The sequence below is a fragment of the Cynocephalus volans genome, chromosome 5, assembly GCF_027409185.1.
Source record: "Cynocephalus volans isolate mCynVol1 chromosome 5, mCynVol1.pri, whole genome shotgun sequence".
Classification (NCBI taxonomy): Eukaryota; Metazoa; Chordata; class Mammalia; order Dermoptera; family Cynocephalidae; genus Cynocephalus; species Cynocephalus volans.
In genome coordinates this window covers 53,116,833-53,138,252 of record NC_084464.1, presented here as the reverse complement: position 1 = coordinate 53,138,252, position 21,420 = coordinate 53,116,833, and the positions used below count along the sequence as shown (strand labels likewise).

At 41.2% G+C, this 21,420-nt stretch overlaps 1 protein-coding gene across 4 annotated transcripts in view; it reads left to right on the top strand.

Annotated features, from left to right (window-relative positions):
- USP49 (ubiquitin specific peptidase 49) overlaps positions 1-20,749 on the top strand; it is an 85,444-nt gene extending 64,695 nt beyond the window's left edge. For all 4 annotated transcript variants that reach the window (XM_063097449.1, XM_063097447.1, XM_063097448.1 and 1 more), the window contains 5 exons: positions 11,193-12,564; positions 13,946-14,150; positions 17,219-17,327; positions 17,875-18,080; positions 19,096-20,749. In XM_063097449.1, the coding sequence (XP_062953519.1) occupies positions 11,221-12,564; positions 13,946-14,150; positions 17,219-17,327; positions 17,875-18,080; positions 19,096-19,286 (2,055 nt within the window). In that variant the 5' untranslated portion in view covers positions 11,193-11,220 and the 3' untranslated portion in view covers positions 19,287-20,749. The remainder of the gene's footprint in view (positions 1-11,192; positions 12,565-13,945; positions 14,151-17,218; positions 17,328-17,874; positions 18,081-19,095) is intronic.
- Positions 20,750-21,420: the final 671 nt, after the last annotated feature.

The window sequence follows — 21,420 nt, the reverse complement described above, 5'->3', positions numbered from 1 at the left end:
TTTTTGTGGTGAGTCTGTTTTATTCTTGCCTGAGTTAGGGTCTAGTCCTCTTACTTCTTGTGCCTGCTTACTATAGCTGAGTTCCCAGAAGTATTTCTGCTTTATTCTTATACAAGAGATGAGGGTTCATGCACAGTTCACGTCTTTGAAATGCCTTCTATGTCTTATTTGAAAGAAGGCCCCTTTTATATTTTTGCCATGCAGCACATTCTGTTGGACCCGTAAGTATTCAGTGGGCATACCACCATTGGAGAGTGAGCTGAGGCTGATTCTTCTTCTTTAATTCAGCTGTATTTTATGATGCTATGGGTTTGTTTTTAACATCTTAATTGGACTTTTACTACCGTTGCACTATGTTGCTATTAAACACAATTTTTAAAAACCTAAGAAAAATAGATAAAATTAGAAAAACCCTTCAATTTGCTTTGAAAGGATAGTGATTTTTCCCATTTTTAATATAAAAGTATCCTCTAATATCTTAAGAATATCTTATTATAAATGCCTTATTAGATGAAACTATCTGGATAAAATCAAGACCAGAGCATTAGTTACTATGAGATGCTCAGTTAACCAGCCCAACTTTAGGCCCGGTGGAGGCAAAATAACTGGCCCCTAGGACCCTGTTTTTAGGGATGGGTGACAGGCTAGCCAACTTAGCCAGTATTTCAGTTAGATTTGACTACTTTCAGACTGCATGGACTGTACATGGACCTCTCATTTGAGCTTGCCTTAGAGCAACTCTTTGAAGTAGGTATTATTGCTCTCCAACTTTACAGACTGAGAAACTGAGGCTTATGGTGTACCTTTTGTACTTGGAATGCTGTGGGGGTGGGGTGCTGCACCATTCAGCTGATTCCCTTCACCATCCTCTAATACATCTCTCTGTCACTCCTTCAGAGAGGTTGTCTGGATGTTGAGAGGTGTATTTTACTGACCAGTAAACTGGAATAATGTTAGGAGATGTTCCATGAGGGAAAGGAAGATCTCTTGAGAGGTGGGGAAAGGAAAGGGTCTGCCCATGTATTCACTTCTGAGGACAATTTTCATAGTGGCCCCTGGGGAAGAAGAGTGGAAATTACCTGGGTACCTTGGTTGATATGAAATGTCAAATGATTGATACTTGACTGACTGAGGCTCTGCTATATTGCCACTCTGCAATAAACTGAAGAGGTCTGCACTTTGCCAGTCATAAGCTTATGGAGAAGGGGTGAGAAGGGGCTCTTTTTGCAATGACTAGTGCTACTAGTATATAATTCCTTAGGTACTCTGTATACCATAAATATCATCAGACTAAGTCTCTAAATCTTATTTCTTAATGAAAACGTAGTAAACTATGTTTGCTCTGTGCTTATCTTTAGTCATCTTGCTGATGCCTGAATTTTGAAGTCTTGAAACATTGAGCCTCCTCAATACCATATCCTTTTAAAAAATAAGTAACATGATTTTTTTTCCCCCAAAAGTACAAAGGTTGATGACTGAGTCTCTTTTCCATCTCCACCCCCAGTTTCCCACAGTACATTTGGTGTTACCAGTTTCTTGTTTATTCTTAGTTGCATGTGAGAGAGATAGAGGGAAAAGATTGTTTTTACACTTATGATGACATACTATATACACTGTTTTGCCCCTTTGCTGTTTTCACATACTATATTTTGAATTGTTATACTCCTAGGCCTGCCTCTTTTTTTTTTTTTTCAAACTGATGGTTTCCATCGGATGCTGATTTATAATTTATTTAAGCTATTCCCTATTAAAGTGCCTGAGTTTTCTCTTTGCACCTTCCTGTTTTCTCCTTTTGTATGTACTTAACAAATACCCTTTTATATTTGACTCCTTCTCTTTGGACATTTGTCATCTTCGCTCTTGAAATCAAGTGCTTAAAAGTTGTGTCTCCACTCATGCAAAATATGTTGGGCCTCTGTGCTGACAGATATGCTTTGGTGTGTTGTCAGGGAGGCACAGGACTAAATGTACTGCTGTCATTTAAGCAGCAGGACATCAGGAAGAAGGGGTTTACATTTCTTAGAACAGCCACTGAAATAACCACCATCAGCATCTAATCCTGAGGATCCATTTGTAAATTCTAGTCAGATTGATTTTCAATTCACAGAAACTGTTCCTTTTTTCTCTGCAGGCAGTTCCTAATGTATATATGTGTCTTCCATACAGATGGCCATGTGTGGAAAGCCCTCTTCAGTCATGTGGAGAAAGTGGGAGGAGGGACATCCCCAATTTCACTGCTGGGGCTGCAGCTGGGAAAGCATTTCTTGGCATTTCAAGATGCAAGTTTGAGTTAATTTTCCCAGAGAAAATACATTTTGTAGTTAACTTTCATAGTGGTAGCACTAGTATTCTAGTACTATACTATAGATGGGTTTAAAAGGCATTTTAAACTAGACTAAGTGCTATTCATAACATTGTTTCTATGAGAAAATACATTCCAAAGTCCCAACTGTGAAACAACCTGTTGGTTGGTGAATATTGTATTGGATCTGTGTGCCCAAATTTTGCTTTGCCAAACCAAACGTCCATCAGATGGACTGGGAGTAACCTTTATGTAACTAGGGTCAGAAACAAAAATATTTGGATTTTTAAAAATATAATTTTTGTGCTACTGTTTGCTCAAACAACAGTGAGGCTTAGAAAGGTATAGGATGAACTCCTTTCTACCTGGATGATTGGAGGTAGTGAGGAAGGAGCAAAATTGTGAAAAACTTGGGGATTTCTCTTTCCCAGTAAAGGGGGAACTTTCAGAAAGAGAGAAAACAGACTAAGCAAGACTAAGCAAGAGCTTTGTGCCCCACCAAGAAAGAGATACTAAGGAAATTTTGTGGACAAAATTATGGCTAAAAATCTGGTGAGGTTACTGAAAGAAATCGGGGTAAAGAAATTGCCACCTGAATGTAAAAGGTAGACTTGAGACCCAGACAGAAAGGCCCATGCAGGCAGTCTCTGTGAGTAACACTGCTGAGAAAAACTGCACTGCTTTGATTTGATGTGTGTCTGCCTTATCCATCCACTATAAAGTTCCCTGTTCAATTTTCACCTAATAGTTTAAGGAGCCACTGCCTAGATCTGTTGTTTCATTAGGGGTAAATTATTCACATGTGTGTTTGTGTGTGTATAATCTTTAACAGCTGTATTGAGGTGTAACTTACATATAATAAACTACACATTTAAAGCGTACAATTCAAGAAGGTTTGACATATACACACTTTGACATATGTCTACACTTACATATACATTTTTTATGATTAACTATCTAGCTGCCATGGACAACATGGTGTTTGGGAGGCATACTGCAGGGACAAACCATGACTCCTCTGGTCAGATTTTTGAAGGGTAAAACCTGATTCTCTCAGTGGTAGTGATAGAATTTTTCTGTGTGGCAGTAGAGAACACAATGCCTTTAGTTTGGACTTTGTTTTATCACTAGCTTGTCAGGGAGATCATACTAAAACAAAACAGAACAAAAGACTCTGAGTGGCTCTTTGGTTTTCCTTTACAGATTTTATTATACAGATATCCCAAATACCTGTCTGCACATATACATATGCTGTCTGGGGTTTATTACATGAACCCAGCCTGTTTCTGACTCCTCTCCCCAACTGACTTCCTGTTCCGTTTCAAAAGCAGAATCTCAAAAAAAAAAAAAAAAAAAGTATTTTTCGAAGGGAAATCTTTTCATTCCTATACAAACTCTTTTCCCCTTTCCTTTATGGAAACTCTTAATACCAATGTGGAAATCCCAGGCAGAATGAGACTGGGAAGCCATTTGCATTGTACAAGTCTCCTACCCATTTACACATGTGCTGAAGTGAGGTTTTTGCTCCACTTAATGGAGCTGATTTTTCTAGGTACCAGTGGGCCATATGTACAAATATGGCTAAAGCCAGAGCACAATGCATATCTTCAGTACAGATCAGGGTTCTATTTTCCTGGCTTAAGGAAAATCCTGGCCTGTGAGTGACATCTTTCTTCTACTGGTTGAAGTGTTCATGTGTTGGGATTCATAGGGAAGTTGGGTTAGCTGACCAAGGTTTGGATAGAGCTGATTCCCTGGGTTGGTGAGGGTACTGCTATTGATTAGGGCCTGAGCAGTGGACATATCAGAGACAGGATACTGGGGTGGCTCACACAGTGCCTGTTTGAGGTCAGTACTATAGATGGCCTCTGGAACATGCAGTGCCAACACCAGGTTGTAGCAAGTAGGCCCCTTTGATCTGGAGGCAGCACAAACTTCTAAGCTCTGGAGCAGACCTGCTTAATCCTTATATAGCCAACTTGGTTTTCCTCCACTTTTGACTGCCACTTCTGTGCCCAGAGTCAGGGATAACATTTCTAAGAATGTGCATGAGTGTGCGTGCATGCATGCATGTGTGTGTGTGTGTGTTCATTCTCCCAGAGTACTCAGAATTTCTCAGAATTCAATATGAATAGTCTTCTTTTGCCACCCTGCCTCCAATCTCCTATTCTTCTGGAAAAGGGGTTAAGTTTTAGGTACAGACCTCTTTGGCTACAGTATTAGGTTAGTGAATCTAAAAAGTCTGATCCCTTGAAGGCTGGCTAGCGTAGCATTTGTTCCACAGGTCACATCTCCTTAACACCCATCAATCATCTTACAGATCTTGATCACCAGGAGAACTGAATGAAATTGTGTATAGCTTGGTGCATGATCACCAAACAAAAAAATTACAAAACATGTTCAGTGGCTTCATCTTGCAAATATCAGTAATAGTAGTGTACCACAATGCAGGTATCAGTATATGAAAATTCAACCTGAGACTGAGTTGCTGCAGTGAGTTGGAAAGATTTTATATTCAAAAATATGTGTGGGACCCTGTGAGTATACTAAAAATTATTGAGTTGTACACTTTAAATGGGTGAATTTTATTGTATGTAAACTATATCCTCAATAAAGTAGTTTTATAAAAAAGTATTTGTGGGGCCGGCCCCTTGGCGCACTCAGGAGAGAGCGGTGCTCCCGCCGCGGGTTCGGATCCTATATAGGAATGGCCGGTGCGCTCACTGGCTGAGCGTGGTGCGGGCGACATCACACCAAGGGTTGCGATCCCCTTACCGGTCACAAAAAAACAAAAAAAAAAAAAAAAAAGTATTTGTGGGAATTAAAATACATAATCTTGTATTGAAGTGATACTTGAAGTTCTAAAGATAGAACTGAGAACAGAGCTGAAGACAGAACCTTAAGGAAAGCCCACACTTCAAGAATGGAGACACTTGAAAACAGGGAAGGTATGAATACAGACATAGGAAGAAAACCAAGGAGAACAGTAGACTAAAATTCAGGAGAGAATGTATGTTTGATATCAAATGCAGAATAAATATGGGTGGGGACACTGAGAAAAGGCTAATGAATTTAGCTATAAGGAAATTGTTAGTGACCTTTGAAAAAATAGTTTCCATGAAATGCAGGTGTTAAGGAGTGAGCTGTGAGGGAGATGAAGCTGCACACATGACTCTTGCCAGAAATAAGGTAGGCAGGAGAAAGAGAAAGCTGAAAATAGTGTCAAGGATAGTCTAGAGGGAGGGCAAACTTTTGTCTCTCTGTCTGTATCTCTGTTTAGACAGAAGCAACTTAAGAATATAGTGAGAGGAAGAAGGCAAACAAAAGGGAACAGAGAATGAAGGTATGGAGGGCTAGGCCCAATTCAGGCTCTTACTATGGTTAGAGAAGTTGGTATTCGGAGTGGTGCAAAACATTTGTACCATGCCAGTTGTTGTCTCTGTCATTTCCCTGCACAACGATGAGCCATGAGCTAGGGTTGTGTGCCAGGCCCAGTTCCCTAGATGAAATCTACTCCTTTTCATCGAAGGAAGCAGATCCTAATGCAAGTGAGACATTAGCGTGGTGGCATAACCTTAAATCTTCTATAACCCATCATTAGACAAACTCATTCTTCAACATCAGCACTTGATTGCTGACAGCAGATGAGTGATAGCACACTGAACAAGGGCTCCGACATACCAACCACATCAGGTCCCTTCGCCTGTGGCCAAGTGTCGCTGCCTAGGTGGACTTCCCAGCTCTCAGGACAGAAAGCTAAAGAACACATTTAGTCAGAGCTTCCAAACCTCTCTCAGAGAGTTCAGCCTTTCCTGGGGTCTCTGAACCATATTAGACCTATAGGTTATCCCTCATCCAGTCCAACACCCCCACCCTTCCATTCAGAGAGAATGGCAATGAAAGGAGAAAAGGGAGAGTGTGGCAGCCTGTGCGGACACCACTCCACCACCATCCCCGTCCCTTGGCAAAGGACTTCTGAATAGTTTCTTTCCCCAAACCACCCTTCTCTGTCTCTGCCCCTTTTTTGTTTTTGTTTTAGGCATAAAGATAAAAATTCACAAGGTCAGTGTTGTACTTATAGCCTTTTAAAGTCCTATATAATACTCTAGAATATTGTACATATTATATAGTCCTACATAGTGCTCTTCCCTTTTGAGTTATTAAGTATATCTTAATGTGGTTTCTACGTTGTTTTAAAAATCTTTTTCTGAATCATATATTGATACTAGATGATATTTTCCCATACCTTTTGAAAATAAAATGTTAGCAGAAAGTAAAATTATTTTTACTACCTATTATTTATAAAAAAATGTATTCACTGTATTTTTTCAAGCAGTCTTTGCAGGTTTGTGGTAGATGTAATTCTGGGTACATTTAGTGGGTTGAAGGGTTAAAATACCCAGCACTGTCGCATATGGCAGTGAGCAGAATCACAGATGTTGATGATACCATGTAATTAGTATTCTTTTATGTAAATGAAGGCTGTCAGCATGTTACCATAGTGTCTACTCTCTCTGAAGCTGGAATTTATGCCACTTGGTCTCACCAAGACCAGGCAGGATTATTCCGTGGTCCTTAGTTAAGAACTGAGAAGAAATGTGACGAGAGAGAAAGAGAGAAGAAATGGAAATCTCCCTTTTTTTCCTATTTTGCTTTTGTTGATTTTCTCCCCAGAAATTTTATTTCTGGTGATGCAGTTATGCATTTAGGATCTGCTAAGAAATTTGCTATTTGAGAATAATTGAGATAGCCTAATTAAAAGGCATATTTTCAAGCTATAGATTTATTTTGAAAGATAATTATAATGTTCAATCATCTCTCATAGGGAGACTATTTTTTTTTTTTTTGGCATCTGGCCAGTATGGGGATCCCAACCCTTGACCTTGGTGTCACTAGCACCACATTCTCCCAAGTGAGCTAACCAGCCAGCCCACTCATATGGAGACTTTTTAAAAAATGATGTGATAAGCCTAGAACTTTCTCATCAGAACAAAAGGCAAAAGTTGAAAGGATTTCATTATCTTTTCATTTAATACTTAGTGATACTTATTTATGGCAGAATGGTTTTAAATATTGATTATGGTTTCTAGCTCCAGTTGATTCAGATTTTTAAAATAAAACCATGGTAATTAAAAAAGCAAAAGCTCATATTTTGTCAGGTTTAGTTTCCCCATATGCAGATTGATCCAGGGTGTGTAGGACATTTACTTAGAGCTGCTGATCTAGTTAGCGGTGTAGGACTGTTTAGATACAGCATGTTCTTTCCCAATTACACTGTAAGTTGATCTGTTTTGGATATTGGGTGCCTGTTACCCTGGATGATGTATGTTTTAAGTGGAAATGTTAGAATTATTATGACCTTTGAGAATATGAAGGGAAAGCTGTACGCTTCAAAAAAATATAAAATAGAATTCCTCTTTCTGCCAGTGGGTGTTAGGCCCTGTTCTGAAATCAAGTGGTCAGATTATGTATGAAAGGTGAGGTAAATACATTGTGTTTCTTGAACTGAGCATACATGAGATTGTGTTCTCTTTATTCTCCATTTTGTGTGTTGATTAAGGTGGGTTTTTCTTTTGTGTCACTTCGGGAGATTTTCATTTCATGATCAGGTATGTTTTTCCCCTAGAGAAGCTAGTCTGCCTAGCTCAAGTCAGTGTGGGAGGTGCAGAGTAGCCCTGTGTTTTCCTGAATGGATTTACTCTGCCATATGGCAGGTTAGTGAGTCGCCACGACAGATTTGTAATGGGAAAAGGGCTGTGCAGGGAAGGATGTGCGTGATCAGCAGATTTATAGATCAGAAAATGAAATCGGAAGAAAGAATTTCCAGAGCGCCCTTTCCATTCAACAGCTCTCCATGAAGAGGGTGTGGAATGATTTTTTAGTGTTTTTCTATTTTGGCTTCGATTGTTCCAGAATATTTTTTCCAGCACAGGAGTTGATTTTGTATGGCATCAGTGTTCTGGGTGTTGTGTTGCTGTTTTTATTTACAGAAATATTCTCTCTTTGTAGGATTTGAAGCTGTGCTGTATTTTATGATAAGATCTTGGTAGCAATTAAATTCCTGAAAACACATCAAAGCTAAAATGGGGATTTGCCAGGCGTCAGGTTTTCAGTTATATGGGGAGGCTATTCAGATATAAGTCAGCAAGTACTGAATCTTCTGAAGGAATGAAAACAAAAAGAAAAGCTCAGTGAGCTAAAGATAGTATGTCCTGGTGTGTTTAAGTCTTTGCTGTCTTAATACCGCAGCCACTAGCCACATGTGACTGTTTAAATTTAAATTATTTACAATTAAGGGCTGGCCAGTTAGAGCACAAGGGTTCCGATCCCCATACCGGCCTGCTGCCCCCCAAATTAAATTAAAAGTTCAGTACCTTAGTCTCACTGGCCACATTTCAAGCGCTCAATAGTCACGTGACTAGTTAGCTACAGTACAGTATAGCACAGATAGAGAATATTTCCGTCATTGCACGAAGTTCTACTGGACAGTGTTGATCTAAGTGGAAGAATTTGAGAAATAAAATTTTCTTTGATTTCTATGAGGAGTTCTTCATCCCTCTATAATTTACTGGATTAATATAATGGTTCTAAGGTTTTGATGTGCAAAAGAATCATCTGTAGAGCTTGTTTAAAATGGAGATCTTAGACGCCCTCCCCAGACTTTGATTCATCAGGTCTAGAGTAGTAACCAGGATATCTGTATGTATAACAAGTAGCCTAGGGAATTCTGATGCTGGTAGGTGATTCAGGTACTACACTTTGAAAAATATTAAATTAGTGAGAAATCTGGGAATCGCCTTCTCCTGATTTCCCCCCCTTCATTCCTGACTTTCTTTTGTGTACCCAGCAATTCGTTGTGAGCATCATTTGTACCCAACTTGTACTCTCAGTTGGTGTTAAGTAGCAAACAGAAAATTCATTCATTTACCATTTCATCTTTTTAATGTATGTGTGTTTTGATTTGGCTGTGCCCTAAGAAAAGTATACAAAAATGGTTATTTTAGTACATGTTGAGTATCCCTTATCCCAAAATGCTTGGGACCAGAACTATTTTGAATTTCTGATTTTTCTGGGTTTTGTATTATTGACATTATACTTAATGGTCGAACATCCCTAACCTGAAAATTTGAAATCTGGAATGCACCAATTAGCATTTCCTTTGAGCGTCACATCAGCACTCAGAAGTTTTGAGTTTTGGAGTTTTGGATTTTTCAGATTAGGGATACTCAACCTGTACTGTTCCAGACTGTGTGGGAGGATAATTCTGACAATACTTCTGACTGCTAAGAGCTGAGCACCCACAAATCTTGGCATTATAAGGTAGTAAAAACAGAAATATAACACATGATCTCCTCTCTGAAGATTATATCTAGTTAGAAAATGGATAAAATGCATCCAGAGAAATGACTTAAAGGGCACCTAGCAACAAGTTAACAATTAGAAAAATAATATAATAGAAACTAAATCCTGACAGTACTCAAAGGAAAAGCATGACTGCTCAGAGTACATTGGATTTAGAACTTCTCTGAGCTGACCACATAATAATAGAACTGCATTTGCTCACAGAAATGAAAAGTGGAGAAGAAGTGGAGGTGAAGGGAGTTAATTTTATAAGAGGAACTAACTACCTTTAGGGAATTTTAAATCCTGGTATTGAAAAAAAAATACCTGTCAAGGTTCCAAAGAATAAAAAGTTCTCTTTTAAAATAGTCATCTATCTTTTTTCCCTTGGAAAAATTACCCACTTATGCTTCTCTGATGAACTTTTTTTTTTTTTTTTCTGGCTGCTGGCCAGTATGGGGATCCCAACCCGTGACTTTAGTGTAACCAGCACTGCACTCTCCTAAGTGAGCTAACCAGCAAGCTATGTTACCACTGTTTTAAAAAGCATTTTCATGTGCACAACTATAATTTGGAAGATTTGTAGCTTTTTTTCTTTTTTCTGAGTAGTTTGGTTAAATAAAATGTCTTGTCCTAAGTCAAGTTTATCTAATTCTTTACTTACCTATCCTTTCAGTGAAGAAGGTGATGGTTTTCCTACTCTTTCTACAAGATGCAAATGTTTTTTTTTTTTTTTTTTAAAGACAAATAAAATGTTATTTAAATAGAGGCTCCCAATCTACCTCCTTAGCTAGGTATCATAAAAATAATACTTTGTACTATAGAAGACTTTCTTTTTTTTTTTTTTTTTTTTTGTCTTTTTTCATGACCGGTAAGGGGATCGCCACCCTTGGCTTGGTGTCGCTCGCACCGCGCTCAGCCAGTGAGCGCACTGGCCATTCCTATATAGGATCCGAACCCCCAGCGGGAGCGTCGCTGCGCTCACAGCGCCGCACTCTCCCGAGTGCTCCACGGGGTCGGCCGGACTTTCTTTTTCATATCTACCTTATCCTGTTATCTCTCCTTTGAAATACTACATTGAGGGCCGAGCCCAGTGACGCACTCAGGAGAGTGCGGCGACGCCCCCGCCGCGGGTTTGGATCCTATATAGGAATGGCCGGTGCACTCACTGGCTGAGTGCTGGTCCCGAAAAAGACAAAAAAAAAAAAAAAAAAAAAGAAATACTACATTGAAATCGACCTCAGATTGCCTTTTTATTTGAGGCTCTTATCTCTCCTACTGGTATTTGAAACACCATAAAGTTTCAGATCGGTGCTAATCCCTGCCCCCATGTAGTATTTTATAATTTTTCCTTTTTAAGGAATTTAACTGTCCTGTAATTTTCTGTCTTTATACCAAATGTGTCTTTTTTTAATTTTCAAAGAAACCAATTTTGAATCTAAAACTAACGAGTCTTGAGTTGAAATGCCAGTTGCAAGCTTTTTCTCTAGGACCATATTTTGCTGAAAGCATTTTTTCCTTTTTTCTCTTTGGGACCCTATCCTGCCAGGTTAAGAGAGTGGCAACTTCTCTAAGACATGGATAGATGCAAACATGTAGGGCGCTTACGGCTGGCCCAGGACCACTCCATCCTGAACCCTCAGAAGTGGTGCTGCGTGGAGTGCGCCACTACCGAATCTGCGTGGGCCTGCCTCAAGTGCTCCCATGTGGCCTGCGGCCGCTACATTGAAGACCACGCCCTGAAGCACTTTGAAGAAACGGGACACCCGCTAGCCATGGAAGTCCGGGACCTCTACGTCTTCTGCTACCTGTGCAAAGACTACGTGCTCAATGATAACCCGGAGGGGGACCTGAAGCTGCTGAGGAGCTCCCTCCTGGCGGTCCGCGGCCAGAAGCAGGACCAGCTGGCGAGACGCGGGCGGACGCTGCGGTCCATGGCTTCAGGCGAGGACGTGCTCCCGCCTCAGCGCGTTCCTCAGGGACAGCCGCAGATGCTCACCGCTCTGTGGTACCGGCGCCAGCATCTGCTGGCCAAGACGCTGCGGCTGTGGTTCGAGAAGAGCTCCCGGGGCCGGGCGAAGCTGGAGCAGCGGCGGCAAGAGGAGGCGCTGGAGCGCAAGAAGGAGGAGGCGCGGCAGCGGCGGCGCGAGGTGAAGCGGCGACTGCTGGAGGAGCTGGCCAGCGCACCCCCACGCAAGAGCGCACGGCTGCTGCTGCACACGCCCCGCGCCGCTGGCCCAGCCGCCCTGCCTGGCTCCCGCCACCCTTCCGCCTCCGCCACGTTCAAGCCACGCCGCCAGCCCGCCGTGGCCCCGGGTGTCACTGGCCTGCGCAACCTGGGCAACACCTGCTACATGAACTCCATCCTCCAGGTGCTCAGCCACCTCCGGAAGTTCCGGGAGTGTTTCCTGAACCTTGATCCCTCCAAGACGGAGCATCTGTTTCCTAGAGCCACCAACGGCAGGGCTCAGCTTTCCGGCAGGCCGGCCAGCAGCTCGGCCACCGAGCTGTCTGCCAGAAGTGACAGGACCGAGGCATGCGAGCGGGAGGGCCTCTGCTGGAACGGTGGGCCCTCCATCAGCAGGAGCCTGGAGCTCATCCAGAACAAGGAGCCCAGCTCGAAGCACATTTCCCTCTGCCACGAACTGCACACCCTCTTCCGAGTCATGTGGTCCGGGAAGTGGGCCCTGGTATCGCCCTTCGCCATGCTTCACTCGGTGTGGAGCCTGATCCCGGCCTTCCGCGGCTACGACCAGCAGGACGCGCAGGAGTTTCTCTGCGAGCTGTTGCACAAGGTGCAGCAGGAGCTCGAGTCTGAGGGAACCACACGCCGAATCCTCATCCCCTTCTCCCAGAGGAAGCTCACCAAACAGGTCTTAAAGGTGGTAAATACTATATTCCACGGGCAGCTGCTCAGCCAGGTAGGTGTGTGCCTACCCTGACTTTGCCCAGCTCAAGGGAGGGAGGCTTGCATGTTAATTTGGTCTTCCTGTGAATTTGTCCTCTGGGTTATTGGCCTAATTAAGATAGCCCAGTGTGATTTAAGCATACTTGAGGGTGGACTGTACATTGGGGTGGCCTCATCTTTTTCTGGCCATATTTATACTTTACCTTACCAAGTTGCTTTATTTTCATTGAATGTCTTTAACCATTAATGAAGATATGGGTAATATAAAGTACCCATTGTTGGCATGCCATGCTTTGATCAGAGTTGGCCTGTAACCGTTGGTTCCATCCTTGTTCAAAAGAGCATTCTTCCTTCTTTCCATACAAGGAAGGTAGGTGGCTGGGAGCATGCCAGAGGCCTGCATCCTTATGGTCCCCCATTACTTTTCATTTCCTGGATCTTTAGCTACATAGGGACCTAAGCAAAGATCCATTGATAAGGTTTGTAAGAATATGCAGAAAGAGCATTTTTATAATTTTTTTAAAAAAGATGGGCTAGCTAGCTGCCAAAAAAAAGACAGCAGCTTAAGAGATAGAGGTACAAGCAAAACCTCTACACTACTATGCTACTGAGGTTTTGTGCCTTGGTTTTTACGGTTTTGAAAAAATGAGTGGAATGGGGAGAGAAAGTTTATTTAGACTTTTGTTTTTTAGCATGTGAGAGTATAAATGGTACTTCCTCTACCTCTCCCCTCCTTCCCCCCAGGAAGAAAGGTGCATCTGAGAAGTTATAGTGAGAGAAGTGGTCTAATCACAGTACTTTGAGGCTCTGCAGACAGAGGGATCAGTGTAGAGGGTGCTACAAGAAACTAGGGCAAAAAGAGAGAGGCAAGTTGTAAGAAGGACCGTCACGAGGAATGCAAGGTTGAGAAAAGCAGACAGGGACTTGCAAATTCTCTATCTTAGACTGATTCCTTGAATGATTCCACAATAGCTTGCTGTCTGTATTACTGTGGCATTGAATGGTAGACTATACTTAGGGAGAGGAGAAGAGAGATTGGGGTAGTTGTAATCTCTGTGCTGTGTGGTTTTGCAATTCCAGCTAGCACTACATAGTTAGAAATGTATACCAGAGTCATAGGCTCTAATTCTTTTTTTTTTTTTTGGTGGCTGGCTGGTATAGGGATTGAACCCTGAACCTTGGTGTTATTAACACCATGCCCTAAGCAACTAAGCTAACCAGCCAGCTCCTAATTCTTTTAATTAAAGTCATGTTTATTATTTTAATGTTACAATTAATTTTTTAAAAATTATACACTTAGTTTTGGTAAAGTTATGTGTCTTGTATGAAGCAACCAAAATGTATGTGGGAAACATGGAAGTTATATAATCTGTAAATTAACGTTTTCATTCTAGGTCACATGTATATCATGCAATTACAAATCCAATACCATTGAGCCCTTTTGGGATCTGTCCCTGGAATTCCCTGAACGCTATCACTGCATAGAAAAGGGGTTTGTCCCTTTGAATCAGACAGAGTGCCAGCTCACTGAGATGCTGGCCAAGTTCACAGAGACAGAGGCCCTGGAAGGGAGAATCTACGCTTGTGACCAATGTAACAGTGAGTGCTGTGTGGAGAATGGCCGGGGCGGTGGGGGGTTGGGGGCATGCAACTGGAATATCAGTTTAAGGTGCTTCTTTTGCCCCTTTAGTCAAAAGTAACACTAATACTGAGTGCTTCTAAAGCATCTTTTAAAAATCGTTTTCTCTTATTTGTCCGAAAACAAGCATATGGACTTTATATATTAAAACAAAACAAAACAGAAAAACCCAAACAAGACAAAGGTCTAGGAGTTGTGCTTCCTTTGGTTCCTCCTGATTGACATTAGTTGTTATTTTGGGAGGCATTTGAAAGTGTGGTTCCTCAAATGGGGACTCTGAGAATGTTAGTATTTAGCTTCATAGTGCTACAGGGACCCTGCTTAAATTCATGAATGTAGAGTCTGACAGTTCTTGTTTAATCTAAATTAAGGTGACATAGCCTGTTTGAGAGCTGTGGTATCAGAAAAGCATGCTTTTATACTGAATTGGTAGATTTAAAGTCTGTCAGAAGTGCTACTAAAGATTGATACAGTGGGACCAAGAAAGCAAGTCTTAAGGTGCATTACTCAGTGGCAGCTTCATGGATATTTTCTGCATTTGTTTTTGTCTTCTCTTGCCTGAAAGGTTTACATTTCAGAGAGTGTCATAAGGAAGTATTTCTCTATCATAGCTTTAGCTATAAAGTGGAACTGTCCGTATGGTTATGTGGGAATCTTATGCAGCACCTTTCTGTCTTGCCACACTAACCCTTAATGCTTCTGCTAACCCAGCATGCGCAGAGGAAATGCAGAGCAAATATGTGGAAGCTCATGTTGGTTTTTATGGCATATTAGGATTTGGAAACTATAAAATTATGGACTGTGCAGAGACCTAGAAATCAATTTGCAGCCATATAATAGTTTGGACTATAGTTTTGAAGAAAAGTTTCTATGGCAGCATTTCTTACTATATTTTCACATGGTTTTTTAAGATAGTAAATTGTGGAAAACCTGTTCTGCTCTTTGAAGAATCAGGACAAAAAAGTAAAAGTCATGCTTGATTATCATTTTGCCATTTTAAAAGAAAATTTGAAGTGTTATACTTGGTTAACTGTAGACCCACCTGTCCTGTTCCATTTTGAGATACAGAGGCAAGTGAATTAAATTGTTATATTAGAGCAGTATCTTTTTTTTTATATATATATAAATAGTAATCCATTAAGCTTTTTACCTGTAAAGAACAAAAGGATATTAACAGCTTTGACTGCATCATTTTTGGATATGATAGATCAGGCAAACAATACTTTTATTTATTTTGCAGGAAAGGATTGTTTTTCTGGTTGCCAAATGTGCTAATTTACTAGGATTTCTCTAGGCACGTGCAAATAATGGTAGGAAAGGAAAACTATGGTGAGGGGATGAGATGCACTGATCTGTTGCTCGTGAAGTTCCAAAATTGTCTGTCTTCCATCTCTCTGTGTAGCCAGTTTAATCAAATGGAGACAGACATGATCAATCTCAATTGAATCAGTAATTTCTTTTTCTTTGTGAATTTCATTTTAGGGAAACAAAGCCAGATTCTATATTATCTTCATCTTAACTCACATACTCCCTCTACTGAGGGTGGCAGTCACTGCCAGGGTTCCCAGGCAGAGCTGCAGTAATTTTCAAATCTGGTGAAAAGGAGTGTAAAAATAAGGCCAGGTCCCTCTTTGAATTCTCTTTCTGTTCATGCCCTCCCATATTGTGACCATATGCCCTTGTAAAACCTTCTCCTAAGGCACGCTCATTCTGATCCAATCCATTGTGAGAAGCAATACCTCCACATCCTATTGTCACAGAAAGCTCTGTGTATATGTCATCTTGCTGTGATTTGCTACCTTTCACAAGTGGTACAGATGGGACTTGGAATCAGATGCCAGGCTTTTCAGACAGAGACCATGATATCAACAGCTCAAAGACAATTAGCAGGCACCACAGTGGACCACTAATTTTATATTCCTATCCATTTATTGATTGAGTTAATATAGTAACAGAGCAGTTATCAGTAATTGGTTATAGAGAAGGCTTCTGATGGAAACTAAGAGAACTTTGTTTCTATTTTTTATTTGCTGAAATTTAGTAATGCATTTCTCCCACAGTTCAGTAGCTTTAGAACAAAATTAAGAGTCTGAGCATTGGTTCTGCTTTGGGCTGGGTGAAGTTAGCTGGCTTGTCAGCCTTGTCCTGCATGTCCAGCACTGTGCTTTTATCCAAGAAAAAACTTTGTATAGCATAAAATTATAAAACCAGCAAATTTATTTCTGAATATTTTTATGTGCCCTAAGCAAATCATGCTGAAAAATAATGTTTAAATACTGTGTCCTTTAGTAGTCTTATCCTTTTTATCATTTTCCCAAGCCTGAAATTCATGCATTACTCCCCATTTTACTGGTAAGGACAATGAGATTCAGAGTCTGTTACAATCCAGTAATAAATACCTGATATCAGGAATATACCATTCTAAACCCAAACCAACTTTGTTGTTGATGGCAAAAATTCAAAGTTGCTGATGGCAAAAATTTGAAAGTAGATATATCAGGATTAGGTTAGGTTGCTTACAACAGTCAACCCTAATAACAACTTAAAACGAGATATAATTTAATTTTTCTGTTATATAAAAGAAGTTTGAAGGATATTCAGGGGCTGGCATGGTGGCTGCAGGTCAGCAGGGACCCAAGCTCCTTCTATCTTTCTGCTTTACTGTCCTAGTGCAAAGCTTCCATCCTCAAGGTTACCTTGTGGTCCAAGAGGAATTCCAGCAGTTGCAGACAGTGAGAAGGACAAAGGGATGCACCTTACAACTGAGTCAGCCGTCTTTAAGCAGCCATCCCAAAAGTGCCACACAGTCATTCCTTTCACGTTAGCCAGAACTCCCATGGTCACACCATGCAGGCAGGTGAAGCTAAAAAATGCAGTCTTACAGAGAGTTTTGCTGTCCCCAGTAAAACTGAGGTTAAAATACTGAAAAATAAGGAGAATGCATATTGACTGGCAAGTCATTTTCTCTGCCATAGCATAGAATGAGACTCCTCACAACCTATGTTTTATACCTTCCCAAACCATATAGGCAAACGACGAAAATCCAATCCAAAACCACTTGTTCTGAGTGAAGCTAGAAAGCAGTTAATGATCTACAGACTACCTCAGGTCCTCCGGCTGCACCTTAAAAGATTCAGGTGAGCTTGCTCTGGGAGTCCCACATGGCTGTGAGCTGTGGGAATAGCTGTTTCAAAGGCTATATTGAGGGCAAATGTCCTCTTTGGTGTTGGGAGGGGAAGCCTATTCCCTTGAGACCTTGTGCTTTCCATGGTTCACATCTAGTAAGGCAAGTTGATGTTGGGGCCCAGCAAGGACTGGGCTTCTGTTCTCATGGCCCTGTTTAACTGTCTAGCTTGCCCAAGATGTCTGTGCTTGAAGATTTTCTAGCCTCACTTGGGCTTATGTACATTCATCTTAAGGATGAAGTATAAAATCTGTGAAAAGAAGGACAGGCAGTAAACTACTAAAAGATCGTTGCCTGAATTGTTTGTTTAGGGATTTCTAGGTTCAGAGTACTTCATGGTACATCCACAGCTAATATATGTGGACATTGGTTACTACCCTGTTATAGATGGGAAAATCAAAGCCAGAAGGTTAAGTTTTCTTGGTTCCCTGTTTTACCAACCTCTAACTATGAAAAATAGGCCAGTTTTTACTAGTAAGAAGTTTATATCCATGTTTTAGGTGGTCTGGCCGTAATCATCGAGAGAAGATTGGGGTCCATGTCGTCTTTGACCAGGTATTAACCATGGAACCTTACTGCTGCAGGGACATGCTCTCCTCTCTTGACAAAGAGACCTTTGCCTATGATCTCTCCGCAGTGGTCATGCATCACGGGAAAGGGTTTGGCTCAGGACACTACACAGCCTATTGCTACAACACAGAGGGAGGTGCGTGCGCTTTACTCTGTGGGGTGGGGGACACGGAAAAGGGTTGTTTTGTCCACATTTTATTGCTTTTCTTTTATTCCATCCCACAGGTCACCTAGGGGGAAATTACATACATTAAAATCCAGTGGAAAGAATTACAAAAGTTGGATGCAAATTTTGGATATATCTCTAAGTAACAAGATATAGTTGTTTTAAGAATTAAAACAAACTGACGTGTAAAAGTGCTTAGAACAGTGCCTAGCACATAGTGCTTGCTCAGTGTTGGAGGTTATTATTATCAATAGTATTGGTTATCAGTAGTATTACTATTGTGGTAGTAATGCTACTTCTACAGACCTCAGTTTTCTTCTTGGTTATGCAGATACAATAGTACCCATGTAACTTCATGGAGATATGACTTTCACTAGCCCCAGCTCAAAATAAAGCTGAGGACATTTACTGAACACTTATTATGTCCTTACTACTTACTTCCCTTACCATGGCAAGGGCCCTTCCTAAGGAGCTTTCAGTCCTTATCCTCCAGAGTGAAGCCTCCTAGCTACTGTACTGAGGCAGATGGGCTGCAGATATATTTTCAGCAGTGCACTGATCTTGAACCCCTCAGCCCTTGGGACTGCCAGAGCCTGTGAACAAATATTATTCTATTCCTTCTAAATTTTCCTTTATCACTCCCTTATATTTCCATTTCTTCTCTCCTCCTCTTCCCATTGCTTAGCCCCCAGTATCCTGGCTGTTTTTGTAGAAGGCCCTAATGGACAATGATTAAAAGCCTAAGTAAAGACAAAGATTATAGTCAGTCAATATTGTAAGCAGTATTGTGGTGGGGTTTGGTGGGGTTAAAGCCAATAGTTACATTTACTTGTTGGTTTTATTTACTTGTCCCTTCCCCTACCAGTAATCAAAGGTTAGATCTCTTTAGAACTCCTCTGTCCCTTTCTTCATCTTCTAGTTTTGCCTGCTAACTGGAAATGCAAGTTGGGTAGTCATTTTCTCTCTTTCTCCTTTGGTTTCCTAGGTTTTTGGGTCCACTGCAATGACTCAAAGCTGAATGTATGCAGTGTCGAGGAAGTGTGCAAAACCCAGGCCTACATCCTTTTTTACACTCAAAGAACAGTGCAGGGCAATGCAAGAATCTCAGAAACCCAAGTCCAAGCTCAGGTGCAGTCCAGCAACAACGATGAAGGCAGACCACAGACATTCCCCTGAATGGGAGGCATGTATCAAAGACTGGCTTACTTTTAAACTATTGGTGTCCATATATCTTTCCTCTTGTAGGAAATAAGGCTTTACTGCAGGAACAGATTACTAGGGTTTGCCTCACTGGGTCTAGCATAGAACATACCAGGTGATTCATGTCCTCATAAATTTCATAGTCACTTTCTTTTGAATGGACTTGGAAATTCCCTCCTTTCATAAAACAAATCAAAAGGAGTAACTTCTATGAAGATTCTTTCATCAGTTGCTTCTGAATATAGAGCGATCTGGGTGTAGGAAAGAGGAGATAAATTGATCATATCTAGCCAGGAGAGTGGCCATACTTTCTCTCCATTATATGATGCCTCTGCTAATAAGGACCCTCTTGCAGCACCAGAACCCTCCTGATGTGAGCAGTCCTCAACAGAGCACATGAGGGGCCCTAGGCTAGCAGGTTGCTGGATGGGATTGGTTCCGAGGTGGGTGATGAAGTCTAAGGAATATTCCCACAAAGGAAGTAAGCTTCAAGAGTTGAAAACTTTTAAACTTCCTTTTTTAGGGCATAGTAGTTGAGGAGTGGAATGAAATGCACGAAGCAAATTTCTCCATGCAAAATGGGAGAGTTTTCACGTGTCATACCCTCCCTGGCTGCTGCTGTCATTTAATCATTCCACACTTCTCCTGAGAATGGCATGAACATCCTTTCATTCTAAAGAAGGGGCAGTTTATATAAGGAAGCAATAGACTAAGTACATGTCCTTTATTGCATGCTGAGCCAGAGGGCACTCCTGGCTATCCCAGTTCTATAGCACAGCCCTGGTTCAGGTCTATGGCAAGTACATGGTTTGGTTTAAAGTGGTCCTTAGGTCAGTTATCTGAGGCTTTCTTAACTCAGTTGTGGGTGGGCAGGGATAGCCAGTGGTACAAGGCTTATCTGAATGCCTATCACCCATTCTCACCTTGGTGCAGCATGCAGGTTGTTAGCTTGCAGCTCCTTTCTTGCACCTGGAGAGCTAGAACATTCATGTTCTCAATGTTTGGGGGCTCTTACTTTCCTAGGGCATGGGAATTGCTCAGGAATCTACCCCCTACATGTATGAACAGTTTATTGCTGATGGCCTTGGCCTGTTGCCTCCCAGATCTGATAACCCCTATTGTTGCTTCACCCACCCATCCATCAGAGAAAAAAGCAAGAGTGCCCTGTTCTCCAGTGCAAGCAAAAATATATCTTTCTTTTTCAATTGGGTCAGGTTCCAAATGGAATGAAATTACCCAGATGAACACCTCCTCATTAGGCCCTACGGAGTGTCCCTTCTCAGTCCTTCACTTAGACTCACCTGTGAAAGTGAAGGCAAATCCTAACTCTTGTTGCAGTGGTTGCTGCAGTGAGCCTGGAACTGTCACTATGAATGCTCATCTTTTGACTGAGTATATCAAATTAATGTTTGAATTCAGGTAGGAGTACAGTTGTCACTTGAAGAGAATAGATGTGGAAGGGAGTTTGGGGAGGGGTGGGAAGTGGGGGAAGTGAGGCTAAAGAATGAGAGTTATAGCTTTAGCAATGTCGATGAGCCACATTTCCCAAACAGATCTGTTGCATTTGCTGTTGACCTCTTTTGAGATGAACTCTCCCATAGGACCTGCCAGACAGCACTGAGACATGGAGGAAATTCAGACAGAAATAGCTCACCCTGATAGGGAAGGAGTGACTATATTTTAAATTAAACTTGCTTTTTCCAACACTGTGAGGTTTCTGTAATATTTAGCTTTTATTTGGAAGCGATAGCGTATGGCATTTTTTATGCTGTTTGGTTTAAATTGTCTACTGCAGGCTTCTTTGTATAAGCTTTGCCTGGGCTCACCCTCTCCTGGACACTGTTTTAAAGTGTCACAGCTGCCCATGCTGCCAGAGGCTCTGATGTGAAGTTATACACTTGAGATCCACTTTTTTTTTTTTTTTTAAGTCAGCAGGATTGGTAATGACTTTTTGGGGCAACAGGGAAAAAAAAAAAAAAAAAAACCCATTAACTAAAAAAACAAACAAAAAACCCAAGGAGAGTAAAAAGGAAACTATGAATTGTGCCTCATCTTTCATTAAACCCTATATTTATTATTCTAGAAAAAGAACTTACAAGATAGAGAAGAA